Below are 21,740 nucleotides of genomic sequence, written 5' to 3'. Positions count from 1 at the left end.
AAGAAAGAAGAGAAGGGTCATCAAGGAGTCTCCCCCGTTCTTACGATGTTTTGGCCTCAGCCCAGATATAGCCAGTAGCTGGCTGTTATCCCCAGACTGTGTAGCATAGAGGAGCTCCACATTGCACCCTCACCAACCACTCATGGCTGGGGAAGGGGGGACAGAGGCAGCTGGCGCAGGAGGTAGCTCCACTAGCTTTTATGCCAGCTGAGAATTCCTCTCCACCAGGTTGGGTCTCAGTTCAGCAGCTGCAACTGGATTCCTAAGGTAGCAAAGAGCCTGCGAGCAGGGAAGATAATGTGCAGCAACATTTTATGCTCATTGCAGCTTCAGGAAGATTAAACAAACTAGACAAGTTTCAGAGGGGTAGCTGTGTTAGTCTGTATCAGCAAAAACAACGAGGAGTCCTTGTAGCACCTTTGAGACTAACAAATTTATTTGGGCATAAGCTTTTGTGGTGTTTTTTTCACTCCATGCATCTGATGAAGTGGGTTTTAGCCCACGAAAGCTTATGCCCAAATAAATTTCTTAGTCTCTAAGGTGCCACAAGGACTCCAGAATAGACAAGGTTTTCCTTATACCCATAAGGGCTAGAAACTTATTTATAAAACAGCAGAGGATGGAATTCCAATCATGAAAAATACAGAATACCCAATTACATATTTGAGCATTATATAAATCTATACAAACAATAAGTTTAAATATTAACTTTGTTAATATCAGACTTAAACACACAAGAGCAAGGAGTTAAGAGGCAGCAATTCCTTTATTGGAAGGGCCTCAGAACCAGAAGTGATCTTACTCCACCTCAAAAATAGACACTAGTAGCAATATAAGGATGCAAAAATACAATGATGTATGTTTTATAGCACCTTTAATCCAGCTGTCTCAAAATGCAGTACAAATATTACACCTCCCCAGGACAGGAGCTCTTCTATAGGATAAATGCATATCATCGCATTTCACTCTTTAGTGAAATGCAGCCACTGCTGGGATGGAATGCAGCAGCTGTTTAATACAGTGATACTAAACAGTTTAAAGCAGGAAAGTCACCCACCTCTTTTTTTTTTATTAAAATAAAGGCTTGTCCTATAACTGAGGTTTCCTTGACAACGTAGGTTTACAGCAAGCTTCAATGCTACTTGAATACAGTGGTGTGAATTAGCGCTAATAAATGGCTATGCAATTAACTCAATTGGCACTCCCGCACACACCTGCTTTTATCTCAGACATTGCTGTGGCAGCAGTCACATTAATCTTGTTATGCAATATGCCAGCATCATGCAACATTATTGTATAAAAGTTTCCACTGAAATCAATGGTGCAGGTATCTCAGTCATTTAAATATGACTTTGCATAATAAAAAACAGCAACGAAATTTAACATCTAAGTGACTCACTGAACAGTGTTTAGTCCGATAAGCAGCACCAGCATGTTTTATTTTCTCAATGATCTGCACACATAGTTTACTGTACATTACTATTGATGGATTAAGTTTTACTAAAATAAGCAATAGTGCATATTCCTCCCCCACACAATTCTCCCGAAAAGAGCATTGATTCTCCCTCCCTCGTCTAGCTATCCCTTGACTGCAAGTTGCCAAGTTTGTTCATGCAGACGACATGTGCCTTGGCACTCAGTCACATGCCTTTGACATACCTAAGAAAGCGTTCTAAACGCAGATATGGTGGCTATGACCGATTGTCGTCGGTTGCGCCTGATACCAAGTGGAAGTAAGACTGTGTTGAGTGTTTTCCCACTTACATCATGCACAAGTGGGCAGAGAGCTGAATATAGTTCTCAATGGTCAGCGAATAAAGCATGATTCACACCTGGTCTATCTAGGCGTCACATTGGATAGAACTCACATATCATGACCATTTTATAAAGACAGCGACTAAGGTCAAAACACAGCAACCTGCTCAGAAAACTGGCCGGAATGACATGGGGTGCCAAAGCCCAAACATTAAGCACTTCAGCCGTGGCATTCTGTTATTCAGCAGCAGAGTATTGCACTCCAGTATACGCTCACTTGTCTCACACAAAGATGATTGACATACTACTTAATTCCACCATGCGTATTATTTCAGGCCACTTAAATCTACTCCTCTACCATGGTTACTGGTTCTCTGCAATATTGCTTCACTCAGTGTTTGCAGAGAGGAGAGCGAAGCAAAGCTCATGACGACACTGCATGATATGCCACATCCACTGTTAATTAAAGACTTGTTTAATCCACCACATGATTGTCTGTCCTCACATTGCCCGTTGTAGATAAGTTTACCAGGTAAGGGATTTACAGTAGAGGACACGTGGTGAGCTCCATGGTCCGCTGAGAAAGTGACAAATAATTATCTTGTCTCGGACCTCACTCAATGTCATCCTGGGTTTGATTTACCATGAAGACAATGGAGCCTTCTGAACCAGTTTCGTACTGGACATGGAATTTGTGCTGCAGTGAAATTTCAGTGGCATTTTACCGACAGTCCACTATGTCAATGTGGGCAGCCACAAACTATGACACACATATTGTTGAGGACTGCAAAATGACAACTTCCTGGAGGTCTTCGTGCCTGGAACATCGTTAATAAGAATGCCGTGGCTTGGCTGGACCAGACTGCATATGTCAAATAAATAAATACGTTGCCAAGATTCACTTCAGAGCCAATCAGTGTTTCACTTTAAAACAAACAGGAATTGTCAATAACTAATAAGAGTCATTCTTCCCTGCTTGAAGTAAGCATATCATCAGCTTCCAGTCCCCAGTGAGAAACTATGGAAGCAACATATTGAGACTTGAATATGATGAAGAATCTAGTTTGGAAAATTTACAAATTAGAAGTTCTATACAGGAGGCAATAAGCATTAATATCATGGGAGAAAAAGAGTGGAGATTGCTACGCCTGATCATGTGGGGTTGGTTTATTTCTGACTTTATACCCCAAGACAAAAGTTTTCATTTCATTTTATTCCTATATAAAGTCTTAGGCATTACCCATTCATAAAAGTTGTACCACTTACAGTGGTATGGCTTATTCCCATATTTAAGAGAATAAACCAGGTCAGTATAAGTATCCTTATACCAGTATAACTACAACCACATTAGGGGTAGTACTGATGTAGCTATTTCAAAATCACACCCATAACAGAAATAGTTAAGTCAGTACATAAATTGTGTGGACCTGGCCTTGGAGAATCGGAGTTTGTTCCGTCCTTAGCAGCAGCAGTTTGTGCATTTCTCCAGGAGACTATACAATCCTGCAAAACCGTTCACTAAGTAACGGGCAGAAGTTTCACTTAAGATTTTTCCAAACCGATTCCCTCAGCCTGTTTAACTGGAGATAGAATGGAATTTGCAGCAAACAGTAATGGCTATTTCCTCAGGGAATTGTACAAAACAGTTGGCTGCCAAGGAGCCAAGCAGAGAAATAAGGCTGACAGAGAGCTCCAAGTCAATGCATGATCTTTAGCAGTATGAAATTAGACTCAGACATTTCCATTTAAAAATAAGTAAGGTATTTTAAATCTGAAAAACACTTGTATTAAGATCTCATTTTAAGAAAACACAATTATGCTTTAAATACGACCTGTAAAGCTGTTCAGGAGACTAGTGGTGTTCATTCAGGAGAACACAATGCTGCATAGCTTATTACCATGTTTACCAGACAGTTAGGGCAAGATGTTTTTCCATTTCATAAATACCATTTCTGTATCTGTCTAGGATGGAAATGTTCTCTCCTTTCCACATCAACTATTTACAACATTTCTTAAGGGCCCAGTCTCTTCACCCGCTATATAAACACCTTCAAGATAGGAGTTACGCTTTCCAGTAAGACAATGGCGACCACACTGACCAAAGGAACAATGCTAGCACCTTGCGAGCAAGAACTGGGTTCAAGCATTGTTCTTTAGCATGGTGCAAAAGGGGTTCTCTCTGGCCAGAGTAGATCGGGAGGAGATGGCTAGACTATGCTCAGCTTTCCTACATTAGGAATAGGGAGTCAGAGGATCTGGTCACAACATGGTTACAAAGTGTAGATAGGAACTAACCACCTCCCTGTGACAAGACTAAAGCCTTGGACAGTACACATTTTTACCTGTTTACGAGGACATGATTAGGTCCTGTCTCTACTATATCTTTCAACCTTATTGTAATCAGATCCCCTGGCTTTGTGTTGTCACCAAGTTTCCTGACTAGTATAGCTGTAGTGTAGATAAAGTCTTAGTTTCCTTCTAAGATAGAACAAGCAAATTTTGGAGGCAGTAGAATGGGATTCAGCCACTGCTTCTGTTAATGACAGAAAATGAAAGACCGAGATACAGACAAAAGCCAGAAAAGCGGAGTCAAGCAGCGGTAGATAGATGAGGCTGAAAATGGTTCTTACAATAAGGATGAAACAATATGTATGAGTATCTGGGTTAGACCACTGAAAAGAGCCAGAGGTACAAAACTAGATGGAAAATGGAAGAAAGAAAGAAAGAAAGAAAGAAAGAATACGGAGGTTATGAGAACGGAATATTTGTTCAGGTCTAGCGTGGAAATATGTACTGGTCTTGAAAGCATCTGTACTAGTTTAAAGTATTTCTAAGCCTGGCAGGTCATAAGATATTGTCCCTTCACATGTGGTTCTGAAAACTGATCACTAATATAACTTGCCAATCAAATCTGCTTCGTTTATAAATAAAACAATGGGGTTTTTTTTTGTTAGCCCTACAGATTCACCCTGAAATAGGCAAGTCAAGCTGCATTCTAAGTTTTTGCATAGTAAGATGATACTGAAAAACAAATAGATACATTTTAAAGTGTTTGTTATACAACGTTAGCTCTGTGAAACCTCTCAATATGATATTTAGGTAAATGTTTATCATAACTGTAAGATAGTAAAAAACAGAATTAAAGCTTACAGCAACTTTAAATGTAAGCTGTTATCTTGCCTGGCTACTGGGGAAGAGGGAAAGGTGAAATGCTGTGAAACAATTCAAGATGGATAATCTTAAGTGAGACATCACCCTGCAGTCTCAGAGATATTTATTCTTTGAATCATTTTCTTCCTTAAGCTAAAATAAATCTTCTAGACTGGAAATATATTTTGGGTCTTTGTTTATGGAACATGATATAATGAAGCTCTTTCTCTTAAAGAAAATTAAAGCCTCAACTTGCTTAAATGCAGGGGAAATGTGCAATTCGTAATTCCAGTCATAACGAACTTCCATAGAGAAAACGATTTATGGTTAAAGATGAACGACTATAAGTACTTCATCAGTTTCATTATGTATCTGCTATAACACAAGGGTTTATGTACTCTTCATGATGATGAAAAAGCTAGCCTTGAACAAGAACTATTTGTCTGAGGTTTATATATGTTAACATGGGTTTCTCATTTCAGAAAAACACAACTGGGATTTTTAACTATTCATCATAGGTTAAAAAGGTAGTTATCAGAAGAAACCTGTATTGTTGACATTAAAAAAAAAAAACTTTGCATACCAATAACTTACCAGACCCCATCTGCACTTCTGTGTGCCCGTTAATCATCCCGTTCATCAGCTCTGTATCCTCTAGTTTCAGAAGCACAGGAGGATGGAACTTCAGCTCTTCCTGAATTTTCTCCAGGCTGTTCTTCATTTGAGAGCAGCTTGTGTAGTTGAAATGGTATTTCACTTTCTGAATAATATTATCTATAAGAGGGTATCAAGAAATATTTTAATTAAAACACTGGATTGTTAATGAGCTAACTGATATCCCGGACCTTCCTATCCAGTTTTTTTAACCTTAATTGTAGCATATCTAAAATGTTATTGTTTACTGTTTGGGTCAAATACTTTGCTTTCTATTTGTTGTGTAAAGTACCGATCACACTTCTGGATGCTGTAACACACACACTCGCCATCCCAGATTTGCTTAAAACACAGCTTTACTCTGCACAGTAGAGACGACCTAACCATGGTTTAACAAGGTCTATAAATCACAATGAAGCCTTGAATGCTGTAACGTCCCATCTACTCCGCAAGACAGAATTGTATTTTAAACAGTGCCGGGAATTTTAGTTTTACAGTGCAAGATGGGACCTACTATTCAAAGTCACAGCAACAACTTCTCAGACCAGGATGCAGAGGGATTTTCCTGAGACTTGTGCTACAAATGACTCAGACAAATATTCCATAGTTAGATTTTATAACAGCGTTCTCATACAAAAATATCCCTCTCCACAGGTTTGAGTCAAGTTGCAGAGCACTAAAACTACAACCTACAGTAGCATCTCAGTAACAATCATGCACATCTCCAGAGTTGGAGCTCCCCATTACGGATATTGCTAACTGTTCTCTAGCCTAGCTTACTTGCTTATCTCTATACTATGAAGGGTGGAGATTGTTACATTATTTTTTATAATAATCATGAGTAATGAAGCAAATTAAATGTAGAAGCATATTTATAAAGAGATCTGTTTTTTAAGTGAAGTAAAAAATAAATAAATAAATCTTAACTTAAAAGGCAATACATCCAAACAGTAAGTTACAACATATCATTTAGGTTGATGGCAGATCCTACTGAACAGCAAGACTACAGAGTGCTTTATGACCCAGAGTACACAGCATCAGGCAAGGATAAGGGATTTCAAGCAACAACTACAGGGATCATATTAGCGTTGCAATATTCCAAGAGTTAAACAGTTACAAAGATCAATAACTACTAAGGCAACAGTTCAGATCTTGCAATTTATTCAGTGCAACTTAGATCTAGAAGAATGTATAAAAGATCATGCAAAAGCATAAGAGGGGAGAGAAACATGATACTGAAAATGAAAAATGCAAGGAACCAAAACTTTTGCATTTTGTTTTCTTAGTACATCGCCAATGTGTGATTAAAATAAGCTAGAAATCCCTAGCCAAAATGCAGGAGAAACAACAAAATGCAAATTTCAACACAGATTTATGAAGAAATTAGAATGTGGCTGGCAGTCAATTCACTCACAACCCAAGAACTGCTGCATACTGTAGTTTCCCTTTAAGCATCTCTTTCTTCTAAGCAGGATCTGAAATCTCTTGTTCAGAGATGGACGTTAGTGTATTAACCCATTTCACCACCCTACCCCTCACAGGGTATAGAGGTCTCACTAATGGAACTAATACTACAGAGCTAGTCATATTTTTCCAGAGATGTGATGTTCACAAGGGGCCCTAGTTGGTAGGAGAAAAAAAAGCCATTTATTTATGTCAGGAATCACAGGTGAGAGGGGACACACGGTATGATCAGGAAGTGCTACATGAGCCTAAGCTATGTGGGAAGTGAAACTGTCTACCACGCTGACCTGCGTCATCTCTCTGTTTTCTGTGCTGCTCACACGGTCTTTTTCCCAGTCTTGTCTTATACTTAGATTGTAAACATTTTGGGGCAGGGACTGTCTTTTTGTTCTGTGTTTGTACAGCACCTAGCACAACAGGGCCCAGGTCTATGACTAAGACTCCTAAGAAATACCACAATAATAATATGCAGTTTCATATTATTATATGAATATTTTTCGTACACCCTTCTCCTGACACATAAAACCACTTTGTACAATCAGGAATCAGCATGGCTGCTTGTCATTACCAACCTGTCCGCTAGTTTAATTATTTCAAATATGATGCTCTGTACAAAGGATTCTAACAGTAAAAGAGTAAATCTACAAACCAAATTCAAGAAAAGCATAGGGTCTGGTAGCCAAACTTATGCTCGTAGAGTCATATGAAGCAGAAAATTTCCACTGGAGCTCCTCCAGGAAACAAAATGCCATGACGGTTGGGCAACTGCTGAGGCAGATTCCCATGCAGGCGATGTCCCCAGAAGAATGAAAACTGAAAAGAAAACATCCATTTTAAAAATCACAATTAAGAGGTAGAAGAGTTATGCTGGACATCAACTGTATGTTAGACTTTATGGTCTCTAAAAATATTTTTATCTTGGCTGCATTAGTTGGGAAAGAGTACTGAAGAAAAACCCATCTGGTTTTCATCCCAGTTGTAGTTCTATTTAAAGAAAATATACCAATCTCTGTATACAGCAGCAGTTTATTTATAGCCTTTATCCCCCATACCTGTTTATGGTCCCTTCTCTACAAAGGGCACTAGATCTAAAAGTTATCACCTTCACCTGACAATGCTGAAGATTAAACATAAACTTGAAATTCATGCCTTGTTACACTGGCTTTGAAGGAAAACCAATTAAAACTTTAATCTTTCCTTTCTCAATTCATTCATTCAAAGTTCATAGCCCCCCTCCACGCCACAAAAATAAATTATACACATACATACAATCACTTATAGCTCAGGTCTCCAATAACCAGCCCTTACAATCTCTAACCAGGAGTGCAGTCTCAGATGTGAGCTCTGATCACTTAAGAAATCAGATCTTGCAGATCAAGCTAAGTGGAATGAGGAAAAAAAGCTGAAGAGCCTATTCAAACCATTTTAAAATCTAATGTAAAGAGTATACTCTGGTAGGATTATTTATTATAAATATTTTTGTCTTGACAAGATTACCTTTTTAAATGTACAATTTAAAGGTAATACAACTGACATGACTGTGAATGAGGATCTTGAGATTAGAGAAAACTCATCTAGATCAGTGGTTCTCAAAGCCGGTCTGCTGCTTGTTCAGGGAAAGCCCCTGGCAGGCCGGGCCGATTTGTTTACCAGCCGCATCCGCAGTGTCGGCCGATCGCGGCTCCCACTGGCCGCGGTTCGCCGCTCCAGGCGCCAACGGGGGCTACGAGAAGGGCGGCCAGGACATCCCTCGGCCCGTGCCACTTCCCGCAGCCCCCATTGGCCTGGAGTGGTGAACCGCGGCCAGTGGGAGCCGCGATCGGCCGAACCTGCGGACGCAGCAGGTAAACAAACCGGCCTGGCCCGCCAGGGGCTTTCCCTGAACAAGCGGCAGACCAGCTTTGAGAACCACTGATCTAGATGTTATAGTAGAGATGGCTGTTTTAGAAATGCTTAAGACAGAAAGAGTTTCATTCCCATAAAGAAGTGGGAACATCAACATGAAGGACAGGGAGGGGAGAAGAGATGCAGGTTGGAAGCAAAAAGATAGCAGGAGGAAATTAGTAATAAAGTTTATATAACATGATAATGCAAACACTCATTTTCATAGAATACTGAAAGTTCATGTTATACCTGTAGCACATGTTCAAGTTGCAGTTATATTATAGGATAAAAAAAAAAAATATATGATAGCCAACCGTTGAAGTTAAATTAATCCCAGCAGGATAAACAATTCTGTGAAATTAAGACCAAGTGAACGTGGTAGCTTACTGTATGCTGAAGCCACGTCCTGTTGCTGTGCCTCGATCAGGATACTGTGCCAGAATTAAGGATAATGCCTTTAGTCTCTTCCTGCATTCCAGAAAGTCCTGGTTGAGATGAAAATCCGTCGAGGCTGAAAGTGGAAGTCCGTCCCTCACTCTCACCACACAAGCAAAGAGGATCATGGACATCCTCCACAAGAGTATTCATGAGGACAATCTGGAAATAAGTGTATTAAATTAAGATTGCATCCATTTACATAATAACCTGCTACGCAAGGATGTATTGTGTTAAAGCATAGATTTAACGCTTTCATTGCTGCTTCTCAACAATACTTCTTGTACTGCCATCATCTTTTAAAGATGATCTAAAAAGCATGGGGTATTTTTTTTATTTTATTTTTTTGCTTTTTTAAATTAGAACTGTCCCTTTTTCTGCTTCTTGCTGATGTATAATAATGGCCAGAAAATGTTCTCTCCCTGAAAGAATTCACCAATTTCTTCCCGATAGCTTTTTACTCTAGAAATCTCAGGAACATTGGAAGAGATATTCAAAGATAAAAATAGCACTTGCACATTTAACTCACACTGACTAGTTCTCATTTCCACTAGCCCTCCTGTCAGTCATCGAATGGTACATCTATACCACAAATGATGGTGTGTTTGCAGTGCGGTTAGACATACCCATGCTAGCTTTAATCTAGCTGGTGCGAGTAACAGTGGTAGTGAGGACATGGTGGTGCGAGCTTCAACACAGGCTAGCCACCCCAATACCAGCCTGCCAGGGATTCTAGGTACATACTTGGGTTGCTAGCCCTGCCCAGGGTCCATGCTGCCACATCTTCGCTGCTATTACTCACACAAGCTAACTTAAAACCCATGTTGCAATCACACCTTAATCTGCACTGCAGACATATTCTTACTGTTGCAGACGAGTCCTAAATTCCTAATGTAAAAAACAAACAGGAAATAAGTTTTTTGTCCAAAAACTTTCAGGACTTTTTTATATATTATATAAAAATCAAAAGAGGGGACAACCCTAATTCTTCTTGCAGAAAAGGATCTGGGGATCATAGTGGACCACAAGCTAAATATGAGTCAATGGTGTAACACTGTTGCAAAAAAAAGCAAACATCATTCTGGGATGTATTAGCAGGAGTATTGTAAGCAAGACACGAGAAGCAATTCTTCCACTCTACTCCGTGCTGATTAGGCCTCAGCTGGAGTCCTAATTGTGTCCAGTTCTGGGGGCCACATTTCAGGAAAGATGTGGACAAATTGGAGAAAGTCCAGAGAAGAGCAACAAAAATGATTAAAGGTCTACAAAACATGACCTCTGAGGGAAGATTGAAAAAATTGGGTTTGTTTAGTATGGAGAAGAGAAGACTGAGAGGGAACATGATAACAGTTTTCAAGTATATAAAAGGTGAGATTACAAGGAGGAGGGAGAAAAATTGTTCTTCTTAACCTCTGAGGATAGGACAAGAAGCAATGGCCTTAAATTGCAACAAGGGCAGTTTAGGTTGGACATTAGGAAAAACTACCTAACTGTGAGCGTGGTTAAGCACTGGAATGAATTGTCTAGGGAGGTTATGGAATCTCCATCACTGAGAATTTTTAAGAGCAGGTTGGACTAACACCTGTCAGAGATGGTCTAGATAATACTTAGTCCTGTCACGAGTGCAGGGACTAGACTTGATGACCTCTCAAGGTCCCTTCCAGTCCTGTGATTTTATTGTACAAAGAGTTTGTCCTGAAGTAAACTAATTTTAGTAGGCAAGCATACCTCCTAGAATATTGGAGTATACTGATCAGCTCACTGGCAAGCTTTTTCAGACGATCCATTGAGTTCTATTTCTGAGATGATGTGTAAGTTGATGCCTTAGTCTTCTAGCATTTTTGCTGCTGAACTCCCACAGTACATTTTTGAGGGACATATCTGCTGTGCTTCTTGAATGTACCAGATACAGCGTGACACTTAATTGGCTTCCATGGGATATTAGGTGGCCTGCTAAGGAAGAATCATAGAACTGAAAGAAACTGCAAAGAAAAGAAAAAGAAACATTGTTCACTCATATTTAGCTTGTGATCCACTATGACTCCCAGATCCCTTTCTGCAGTACTCCTTCCTAGTCAAAGGATATGTCTAGGAACGCTAATAAGGATCATCTAGTGTGAAATCAGAATTGTATATATGATGTAAAGTACATCTAATGCCCAAACGGTATTTAAACTTTGTTTTACAGTACGGAAAAAAAAAAAAAGAGAGAATTCAGAGAACTTGAAGGTATTTTCTCCACCCAGTTCATATTAAAAAAAAAATTGCTCAGCATCGTAGGCAAAAGCAATTAATGTGGCGAGGTAAATAAACTCTCAATCATAGTCAAAAGTACACTGTATAACCACGGGGTTTGGCATGCTGAACTGGCCACCATATCAAAAAAGAGTAAGGCCCCTAATTACACATAATTCAATTTTTGTTGTTATGAAACTAGACAACCAGAGGGAGCAAATCCTCCATTCTTAGAATAGTGCTGGCATTTGTGATACGATTATATTTATCAGAACTATGAAGTTGTGACGTTATCTAATTAAAATATAACCATGCAAACCACTGCTATATAATTGCAGCAAATCTTATACAAAATATAACTCATGGCCAGAAAGGGTTAAACAGCTTGCAGGCTGAATGACACAAAGCCGGCCTTTAAAAACATGTTAGAAATGTTAATTAGGGCCACTGCATGCTAAATAGGCTAGAACTTTGAAATACAAACCTACGTTGTTAGACGTTAGAGGTAATATTAATTGTGTGTATCTTAGATACTACCCGTGTAATCCAGACAGTTCCTGTCTGTCACTAGAACTACTGATTCAGAGATCAAAATGGAATATTAACATTTAGATGAATCTTTGGTAAAATAATGTCATTGTCTATATGTCTCTTTGAAGTTTGTGATAGACTGCCTAATGGATAAATTGCCCTATGTTAATTTGTGTAACTAATTACTGGTGGTGTTTAAGCAAACGGTTACATCAAAAGCCTATTGCAGGGGTCCCCAATGCGGTGCCTGCGGGTGCCATGGCGTCTAAGTGCGCCCGCGTACTGACCAGCGGACGAGCATCCACCGAAATGCCGCCGAGAAGCAGCGTCATCCAGAGGCATCGCGGCAACGCCTCTGGATGCTGATGCTTCTCGGCAGCATTTCGGCGGCGATGCCTATTGACGTTGCCGCTTGTCGGCAGCATTTCAGAGTATGCTCGTCTGCCGCCACGGTCCTGCGTGGCTCGTCGTCTGGCGCCCGCCAAACGAAAAAGATTGCGGACCACTGGCCTATTGTTTATTAACCAGGACTGCATGGTCAAGTGGATGCTAGAACACTGTATAAAAAGACCGTTTGGTCCCGATTCTGTCAGCTCAGATCTGCTTAAGCTTCATCAGGGGAAGTTTGAGTTGCAAGACTGAGGTCCCAGTTATGTCGGTACATCCTGAATATGATATTTGGACATTAGACTATAACCTAATAACTGAATTCTAAAGGAACTCTTTGCAACTACAAAGCTCACCATCTCTGCTATGAATCTGAACCTCAGGGATTGAACTCATGTCTGTATGTATATTGATCTTTTAACCATACTCTCTTTTGTTTTTTAATAAATTTTAGTTTAGTTAATAAGAATTGGCTGTAGCATGTATTTGGGTAAGATCTGGAATATTCAATAACCTAGGAGGTAATGTGTCCGATACTTTGAGATTGGTAGAACCTTTTCTTTTATATGATGAAATAAGATTTTCAGAAATCATATTTGACTTAAGTACCTGGATGGAGGCCTGAGGCTGGATCACTTTAAGGGAACTGCATTGTTTGGACTTCTGAGTAACCAGCAAGGTAATAAAGAAGCTGTTTTATGCTGGCTTGGTAAATCTAAGGGTACGTCTACACTACCCACCGGATCGGCGGGTAGTGATCGATCTATCGGGGATCGATATTATCGCATCTTCCCCGATCGCTCTGCCATCGACTCCGGAACTCCACCGCGGCGAGAGGTGGAAGCAGAGTCAACAGGGGAGCGGCAGCGGTCGACTCCCCGCCGTCCTCACGGCCAGGTAAATCGACCTAAGATACGCCGACTTCAGCAAAAGTTGCGTATCTTAGGTCGACCCCCCCTCCCCCAGAGTGTAGACCTAGCCTAAGTATTGGAATATCCACCAGCTTTTGGGGGTTTGTCTGCCCCATTCTTTGCAGTTCACCCTAACTGAGTGACCACAGCTGGTCCCCACTGGGACCCTGGTGACAGTAGAGAAAGAAAGAGCCACATAGGGCTTGCATGCCATTAAAAAGAGAAAAATAGTCATTTGCTAAATTGAACGACACTACAGAAGTGTTACTGTTGAGCTTTTAAGATAGAGAGTAAAAAAAGTTAAAGCAGTTAATGTTTCTTGATACTATTTGATTCACAGCTTGTGTTTAAAATAAAAGATTTTATTAAATATTAAATTTTTTTTTACAAAAAGACAAACCACTAAGCCCCAAAATAATTACACTTCCGTAATCATCTATTTAACAATTACTCCCATTCCACTGATAAACAAGATACATGAGAGTGAAACATCACACTGACCTTTCATCTGCTCTTGTAATATCAATGTTTAAAACAAACAGTGCACAAAAATGCCCAGACTTTAACCTACTGAAAAAAGTTTGTTGGTTCAGAAGAAGTATAAATATTAGCATTGTTAACTTTCAACTGAGATCAGCTCCTCAAAACAGCAGTCTCTCAGTTACTAGGTGCTATTGCTAACAGATTAAGATGAATTTATCTAAAACTGTTTCAGATCTATATAAAATAATGAATGGTATAGATGAGGTACGTCGGATGCTTCTACTTACCCTCTTGTAATAGAAGAACAAGGGGACATTCAATTAAATGGAAAGGCAACAAATTTAAAACATAAAAACAAAAATCCTTTTAACACATCACATAATTAGCCCGTAGAACTCTTTGCCTCAACAAACCAGTGTTGCCAAGATTTTAGGATTCAAAAAGAAATTAGACATTTGTATGGATACTGAGAACACAGATTGCTAGGTTACCTAGAATGAACCACTTTTCATCATTTTCTAAGGAATTGTGTACAACTTTTAAAAGCATCTACTCATGAGCAGAAGATAGAGACTTATATATTCTTGACTGATTTGGGGTTTTGTTAGAAATCTGATAGGGCCTGGATTAGAGGTCAGCACTAATGTCACCCCATAAAATTCAGGGCAAACCTTAAAAAGATTTAACTCACAAGTTTGTTCCACGCTTCTGTCATACACAGAGGCCACAGCTTGTCATCAAGACACTGAAAAACACTTAGACCCACCTACATCTCCAAACGAGGCTGCAAACTAGGCATGCTCTCTCCATCTACTCTGCCTACAAGACCAACCTCAACACCCCGTTCATTTTTCTGCTCTCACTTTTACCTGTGTTCATTCCATGCTGCCCCACAGGCATAGAATGCCTTCCAAAAACCTGTTTCCCAAGCCACCTCCCTTCTGCTTGTTTAAATTATCATGGCATGTATTCACTTGCAGGTGACATGATAAAGTTAGTTCTTAAGAGAGATTAACGGACTCATCAGGATGTGTACCTGCCTGAGTAACTGCACGATCTTATTACTCTAACCCTTGTCTACCTCTCCTCTTCCCCAGTCCCCTTTTCTGTCTATGATCACTTGTTTGAATTTAGGCCCCAATCCAGCCATTGAATCTGTGTAACAGACCCTTGCACGTATGCAGAGCCTCTCTGAAGCCAACTACACCTCTACCTCGATATAACGCTGTCCTCGGGAGCCAAAAAATCTTACCGTGTTATAGGTGAAACTGCGTTATATCGAACTTGCTTTAATCCACCGGAGTGCACAGCCCCGCCCCCCAGAGCATTGCTTTACCGCATTATATCGGGTCGCATTATATCGGGGTAGAGGTGTCATTACTGTTTTTGTGAAACACCTATCATACATTTTGGTGCTCAAAATTAAGAAAACAATAACGTGCTCACAGTATTTTCATTTATAGCCCCTCACCACACTCTACTGAAACATTTAATAAAAAATATTTTGCCAGTCCAGTTATACTACCAGTATAGACGGGACACAACTTCACAAACTTTTTTTAAAGGGCCGTTTCAACTAAGTAGGTGGAAACTTAAGTAAGAACCAAGGTACGTCAAATTTCAACATGAATGAAATACACTCGTACATCTAATAATATTCCAGGGATATGCTTTTTAACCTAAGGCTCACATAAAGACTAGTCAGTGTATTGTGTATGACTGAATTAGACATTTACTGTAGTATTATTGCACCCCCTTTATGGGTAAATTAGCGCTCCCATTTATAAAACAGGCCATACATTTTCCATTCAATTTTTTTTCATATTTTGCAATTTAGAAAATGTATCCACCCAAAAGGCTCTGAGCACAGATGCAGACAAACTGCCTGGGTGTCCTTTTCAGCAAAAAATTCCGCTATTGTTGAAAGAGTTTGTCTTTGTTTAGTCAGAATGGGAAGGTTGGTAGCACTCAGGAAGCTGGAGTGTCCTGACTCGAGTATCGGTTCTCCTTCTCATTGATCATTTGAGTCACCTTTTACCTATGGAAAAGCTGCATTTAGGCCAATTTCAGCCCAATGATTTACTAACTTCCAGTTACTGGGCCAAGTTCTGCCCTTGGCCAGACCTACACAATCCCACTGAAGACTGAGGGAGAGCTGGTAAAGTTACATCAGTGCTCAGGAAAGCTTTAGAGGAAGTTGAGGTTTTTTGACTGTGCATTTGATTAAAATTTGTGTTTTGCTACATGTAATGCACCTTTGATCTCATTTTCAGATGGACCAAACACCAACAGCTTCCACTGACTGCAGAGGGAGCTGGGGGTGCTCAATATCTCTTTAGGTCTATTAGGCACAGAACAGTCTAAACCAGTGGTTCCCAAACTTTAACAACCTGTGAACCCCTTTCACTAAAATGTCAAGTCTCGCGAACCCCCTCCTAAAAATGAATATTTCCAGGGATTTTCTCCTTTACCCGAGTATAAATTATAAAAGCAGTGATCTTGGAAATATAAAATTTGTTTTTATGACATGCTTATTACACACTATTTATTATTAATTATTTATCATTACAGTATTTTTATTACATTATGAAAACGGCAACACTCTTCCAAGACCTCACTTTCGTAGCTTGCATCACTCTGAATAAGCCTGTTATAAGACAAGGCTCCTATGTTTCATCAAGGACTGTCAGATGTGAAACAGCAGGAAGGTATTTAAGAAGCCAACTCAAAGCGTTCCTCCTACACAAGCATTCAGGTCTTGAGCAGTCCAGGCAAACAATGTATGTTAAAACAAAGCTTAAACTTGTTCTTCATAATAATTTTAAAAACAATACTAGCTGCCTATTTCATTTTAAAAACAGCAAAAAATATCCACCTCCCTTTCCATTTCTTATAAGGAGTCTTGGAGTTTAAATCTCCTCAGTGTGATAGAGATGCTTGCTTTGATCTGCTTAGCTCTTGGAAGTCCAGGGGCTCCAGGCTTCTGGTCCCGTTCTCCCTAGGGACAGCTCTGTCCGCCATTAGGGAATTCCCCCCCCTCCCAAGAACCCCCTATAACATTTCATGAACCCCCAGGGGTTCACAAACCTCAGTTTGGGAACCACTGGTCTAAACAAACAAAGGAAATATACAGCTTCATCAGCATTTAACAGAGCTGCAGATCACATGTGGATATTTTGCCTCAGCCAATAAAAGAAAAAAATAAAGGGGATGAGAGCGTGTATGGGTGGAAGCAGGAGCGAGGCCTTTGTCTTTTCTGTGGAAGCAGGTATCCTGGATGGATTGTACCGCCCCCCGCCACACCTGAAGAGTCTGTCTTTCCTTACTACAGAAAACAGTGTTATCAAAGTGTATAATTGTAGTCGGGTCAGTCCTAGGATATTAGAGAGACAAGGTGGGTGAGGTAATATCTTTTATTGGACCAGCTTCTCTTGTTGTGAGAGACAAGCTTTTGAGCCACACAGAGCTCTTCTTCAGGTCTGGGAAAGGAACTCCCAGCGTCACAAGACAAGGTGGAACAGATTGTTTAGCACATAGATAGCACAAATGCACCACAAAACCAGTGACATACCTCAATGATATTTTCAACCTCGGACAGGCAACCTAAAATCCCTTATAGATTTCCACTAGAACTTCAACAACCACGATCCATCCTTTAAACCAGTGGTTCTCAACCAGGGGTCCGAGGCCCCCTGGGGAGCCACGAGCAGGTTTCAGGGGGGCCCAGGGTAAAAAGCCAAAGCCCCACTGCAGGGGGTTGAAGCCTGGGTCCTGAGCCCCACCACTTGGGGCTGAAGCTGAAGCCTGAGCAATATAGTTTCGCAGGGGCCCTGTGGCATGAGGCTCCAGGCAATTGCCCTGCTTGCTATACCCTAATGCCAGCCCTGGCTTTTATATGCAGAAAACCGGTTATTGTGGCACAGGTGGGCCATGGAGTTTTTATAGCATATTGAGGGGGCCTCAGAAAGAAAAAGGTTGAGAACCCCTGCTTTAAACTCTCTCTGGAACAATCCCACACTAGCATCAGCTTCCTGGACACCACAATCACCTTCAACCATGGAACCCTGCAGACAACCATATACAAGAAACACACAGATTACCACACCTACCTTCATAGAGCCAATAAACACCCCAAACACACCAAGAAATCTGTTATCTACAGACAGGCACTTGGATACCACAGAATCTGGGATATACACCTCAACACATTTAAAACCGTCTTCACCAAACAAGGATAGTCCACCAAAGAAGTAGATTGCATCATGCAATGGACCACCCAAATACCCTTAACAAATCTGCTTCAATACAAAAATAAAACCCCCTCTGACGCCTCACCCCTTCTTATCACCTACCACCACCCCACACTGGAACCCACACAGGGTATGGGGGGAGGGATAGCTCAGTGGTTTGAGCATTGGCCTGCTAAACCCAGGGTTGTGAGTTCAATCCTTGAGGGGCCATTTAGGGATCTGGGGCAAAAATCTGTCTGGGGATTGGTCCTGCTTTGAGCAGGGGGTTGGACTAGATGACCTCCTGAGGTCCCTTCCAACTCTGATATTCTATGATTCTATCATCAAACTACCACCATCCATATTCAATAGGGACCCCATCCTGAAATAAATCTTTCCTGAACCCCCTCTTCTGGCCTTCAAACAACCCACAGCCTCTCCAAGCTCATCACCAGAAGCAAGCTCCCCACAGACCAGGACACACCAACTCAAAGCAAACCTGCAGACACCCCCACACACACACACACACACACACAACACATCTTTCAAGATCAATGGATCCTACACATACCAATCACAACATGTGGTATACCTCATCCAGTGCACTCAATTCCCCAATAACTATGTGGGTGAAACCAGATGACCACTACACTCTCAAATGAACTCACACAGGAAAAGACAAAAACCTGTGGGTAAACACTTTTCATAAAGTGATCAATATCTGACTATCAGTCCTCACCCTTAAAGGAAACCAGCATAAGAGCCTGAGAGCTTAAATTCATTGCTTTGCTAAACAGCAAAAATCATGGACTGAACACAGACACTGGATTTATGGCTTATTTTACAACAATCTGTAACCCATAAAACCCATTTTTTTGTTTTGGTCCTCTGACTGCAGAGGTGTTAACAGGCCTCTCTACCTTGAATGGTCCCTTACAATATGTGGTGGGGGGGAAAGAAGAGGAGTCTTTGTGGCACCTTAGAGACCAACAAATTTATTTGGGCATAAGCTTTCCTGGACTAGAACCCATTTCATCAGATGTATGAAGTAAAAGATACAGGAGCAGGTATAAATACATGAAAGGATGTGGGTTGCTTTACCAAGTGTTAGTCGGTCATAACCCCACATCCTTTCATGTATTTATACCTGCTCCTGTATCTTTTACTTTATACATCTGATGAAGCGGGTTCTAGCCAATGAAAGCTTATGCCCAAATAAATTTGTTAGTCTCTAAGGTGCCACAAAGACTTTTTTTTTTTTTTTTTTTGCTGATATAGACTAGCATGGCTACCACTCAAACCTGTCACCTTACAATATGTGACAACTACTCATGTTAACAATATGTTCCACTGTGCATTTTGCTGTGCCACTTTGAGTTCCTTTCCCAGACCTAAAGAAGAGCTCTGTGTGGCTCAAAAGCTGGTTTCCCTCACCAACAGAAATTGGTCCAATAAAAGATATTCCCTCACCTACCTTGTCTCTCTAACACTGTTATAGTTTTTCATGCAAATAGAGTCTGAAGTGAGGTTCTTACCCACGAAAGCTTATGCTCCCAATACTTCTGTTAGTCTCAAAGGTGCCACAGGACCCTCTGTTGCTTTTTACAGATTCAGACTAACACGGCTACCCCTCTGATACTTGTTGACTCGAGTTATCTAAGGACCAGTCTCCAAAAGCATCCAGCAACTACACCTATTGGCCCTTCAATTGCCCACTTTTCCACAGTCACACCTACATTGTGAACAACTAGAACAAAAATTGTTCTCGCAGCATAGGAAGAGCTAAATTCCAGACCTAGCAGGATTTTTGCAGTTTGGGAGCACAATACAATCCCATCCACAAACCACATCTTCAAGACATCAGGAGCACATAGTGCTACTTCCAAGTGTCCCAACACAGTTGTTTTTAGAACAGGTAGTCAACAGGCAGACTGCAAGCCAAAGGCAGACCACCAGACACTGTTGAATGGACCCCAAAATCGATTTACTTATTATCTTTAATTATTATTTTCTCTGGAGTCTGGACCTTGACAAAAAATATAGACAAGATCTAGTGCCCAACACATCGCCCTCCCGTAACCAGGTGTTTCTCCAGCAGTGAGTTGCCAACAAGGGCATCTCCTTCATGCACATCCACTGAGCAGTGTTGCCAACTCTCATGATTTTGTCATGAGCCTCACAATAATTGTTTTCCTTAAAGCCCCAGCTCCTGGAATCAAGTGGATATGCGACGATTTCAGACTTCATTCTTAGAGGGAAAAGTACGTTTCTAGCCCTCACGGCTGTGGAGAAAGCTTCAAAATGTGACCTCAGGGCACCCTAAAGGCTCAAAATGCAGAAGGCAAATAAAAACACCAAATCTGTTGTTTTTACATAAAAATCATGAGATTAAAGTCAATCTCATGATTTTCGGTGAGAATGACTCATGAATGTTGGAGATTTGGGGTTGACAGTACAGGCTCTGTATCCCCAGCACCACCCACCCACCCCCACCAGCCCCCCCCCCCCCCCCCCCCCCGCCCTCCTCAGCTGCCCCACCAGCCTCCCCCCTCAACCTCGCCCCCAGCCGCCTCCTCAGCCTGCCCCGCGCTCTTACCTTCCCCACCGCGGGCCCTGTCACAGCCACCAGGCGGCGGCCCCACAACAAACCCGCCCCGCCCCGCCGAGACGACGGCTAGAGAGTCCACCCCACCCCGGAGCATGCCGGGAACGGGGGGGAAGCAGGTGAGTCCTCCTCTGGAGGCTCGGCTCTTAAAGGGCCAGGCCCCGGAGGGGCTCTGCCAAGAAGCGCTCCCTGGCCCAAGGGCTTCGGGCTCAGCCCGCCCCGGGCGGGACTCCCCCCCCTGCGCCCTCGGGCCTCCCGAGCCCCGCCTCTCCCGGGCCGGCCGCGCCTCCCGAGCACCCCGCCGCGGCAGCTCCCTCAGCAAGGGGACGATGATGCTGGGAGCCCCTGGCCCAGCCCAGACTCGGCCCCGTCCGCAGCTGCTCCCAACGTTCAGACCCTGAAGCCTGATCCTCCTGGGATTTAGGCGCCCAACTCCCCCCCCCGCGCGCGCCCGTTCCCCGGGCCGTGCCGAAGCGCCCAACTCCCCCACTGCCTGTTCCCCGGGGCCGTGCCGAGGCGCCCAACTCCCCCACCGCCCGTTCCCCGGGGCCGTGCCCAGGCGCCCAACTCCCCCACCGCCCGTTCCCCTGGGGTCGTGCCGAGGCGCCTAACTCCCCCACCGTCTGTGCCCCTGTGACCGTGCCGAGGCGCCTACCTCCCCCCCCGCCTGGTCCCCGGGCCGTGCCGAGGCGCCCAACTCCCCCACCGTCTGTGCCCCTGGGGTCTCCCCCTGACAAAGCCCATGAGCTCAGGGAGCCTCTATGGCAAGGACAGCACATTACCACGGGAGGCCGTCCCTTCCCACTCAGCCCTTATCAAGTCCAGGGGTCCCCTCACTCTCCTACTATACCGTTCGAAAGGGGAGAACCCTGTACATACCTAGGACACTTCCCTTCAAATGAACAGCAGGTAGGGTAAGCATTTGTTCCAGTCCTGGGGATGCTGATCCATAGAAGTCCTCAGTGTCATTTTCAGGGTCCCATTAAATCTGGCCATCAGCTCAGTGGACTGAGGGTG

General features: G+C 42.2%; 1 protein-coding gene across 2 annotated transcripts in view; it reads right to left on the bottom strand.

Moving 5' to 3' along the window:
* Window positions 1-20,771, bottom strand: part of SEC22C (SEC22 homolog C, vesicle trafficking protein) — a 29,531-nt gene extending 8,760 nt beyond the window's left edge. The window contains exons 1-5 of one of the 2 annotated variants that reach the window (XM_026652106.1): window positions 20,715-20,771; window positions 11,071-11,324; window positions 9,295-9,504; window positions 7,673-7,836; window positions 5,500-5,679 (exon numbers count right to left, since the gene is read on the bottom strand). In XM_026652106.1, the coding sequence (XP_026507891.1) occupies window positions 5,500-5,679; window positions 7,673-7,836; window positions 9,295-9,476 (526 nt within the window). In that variant the 5' untranslated portion in view covers window positions 9,477-9,504; window positions 11,071-11,324; window positions 20,715-20,771. The remainder of the gene's footprint in view (window positions 1-5,499; window positions 5,680-7,672; window positions 7,837-9,294; window positions 9,505-11,070; window positions 11,325-20,714) is intronic. The other variant, XM_026652107.2, reaches the window with a different exon arrangement.
* Window positions 20,772-21,740: the final 969 nt, after the last annotated feature.

This window comes from Terrapene carolina, unplaced genomic scaffold (assembly GCF_002925995.2).
Source record: "Terrapene carolina triunguis isolate 2854851 unplaced genomic scaffold, T_m_triunguis-2.0 Scaffold111, whole genome shotgun sequence".
NCBI lineage: Eukaryota > Metazoa > Chordata > Testudines > Emydidae > Terrapene > Terrapene triunguis.
This window is presented reverse-complemented; position numbering and strand designations above follow the sequence as displayed.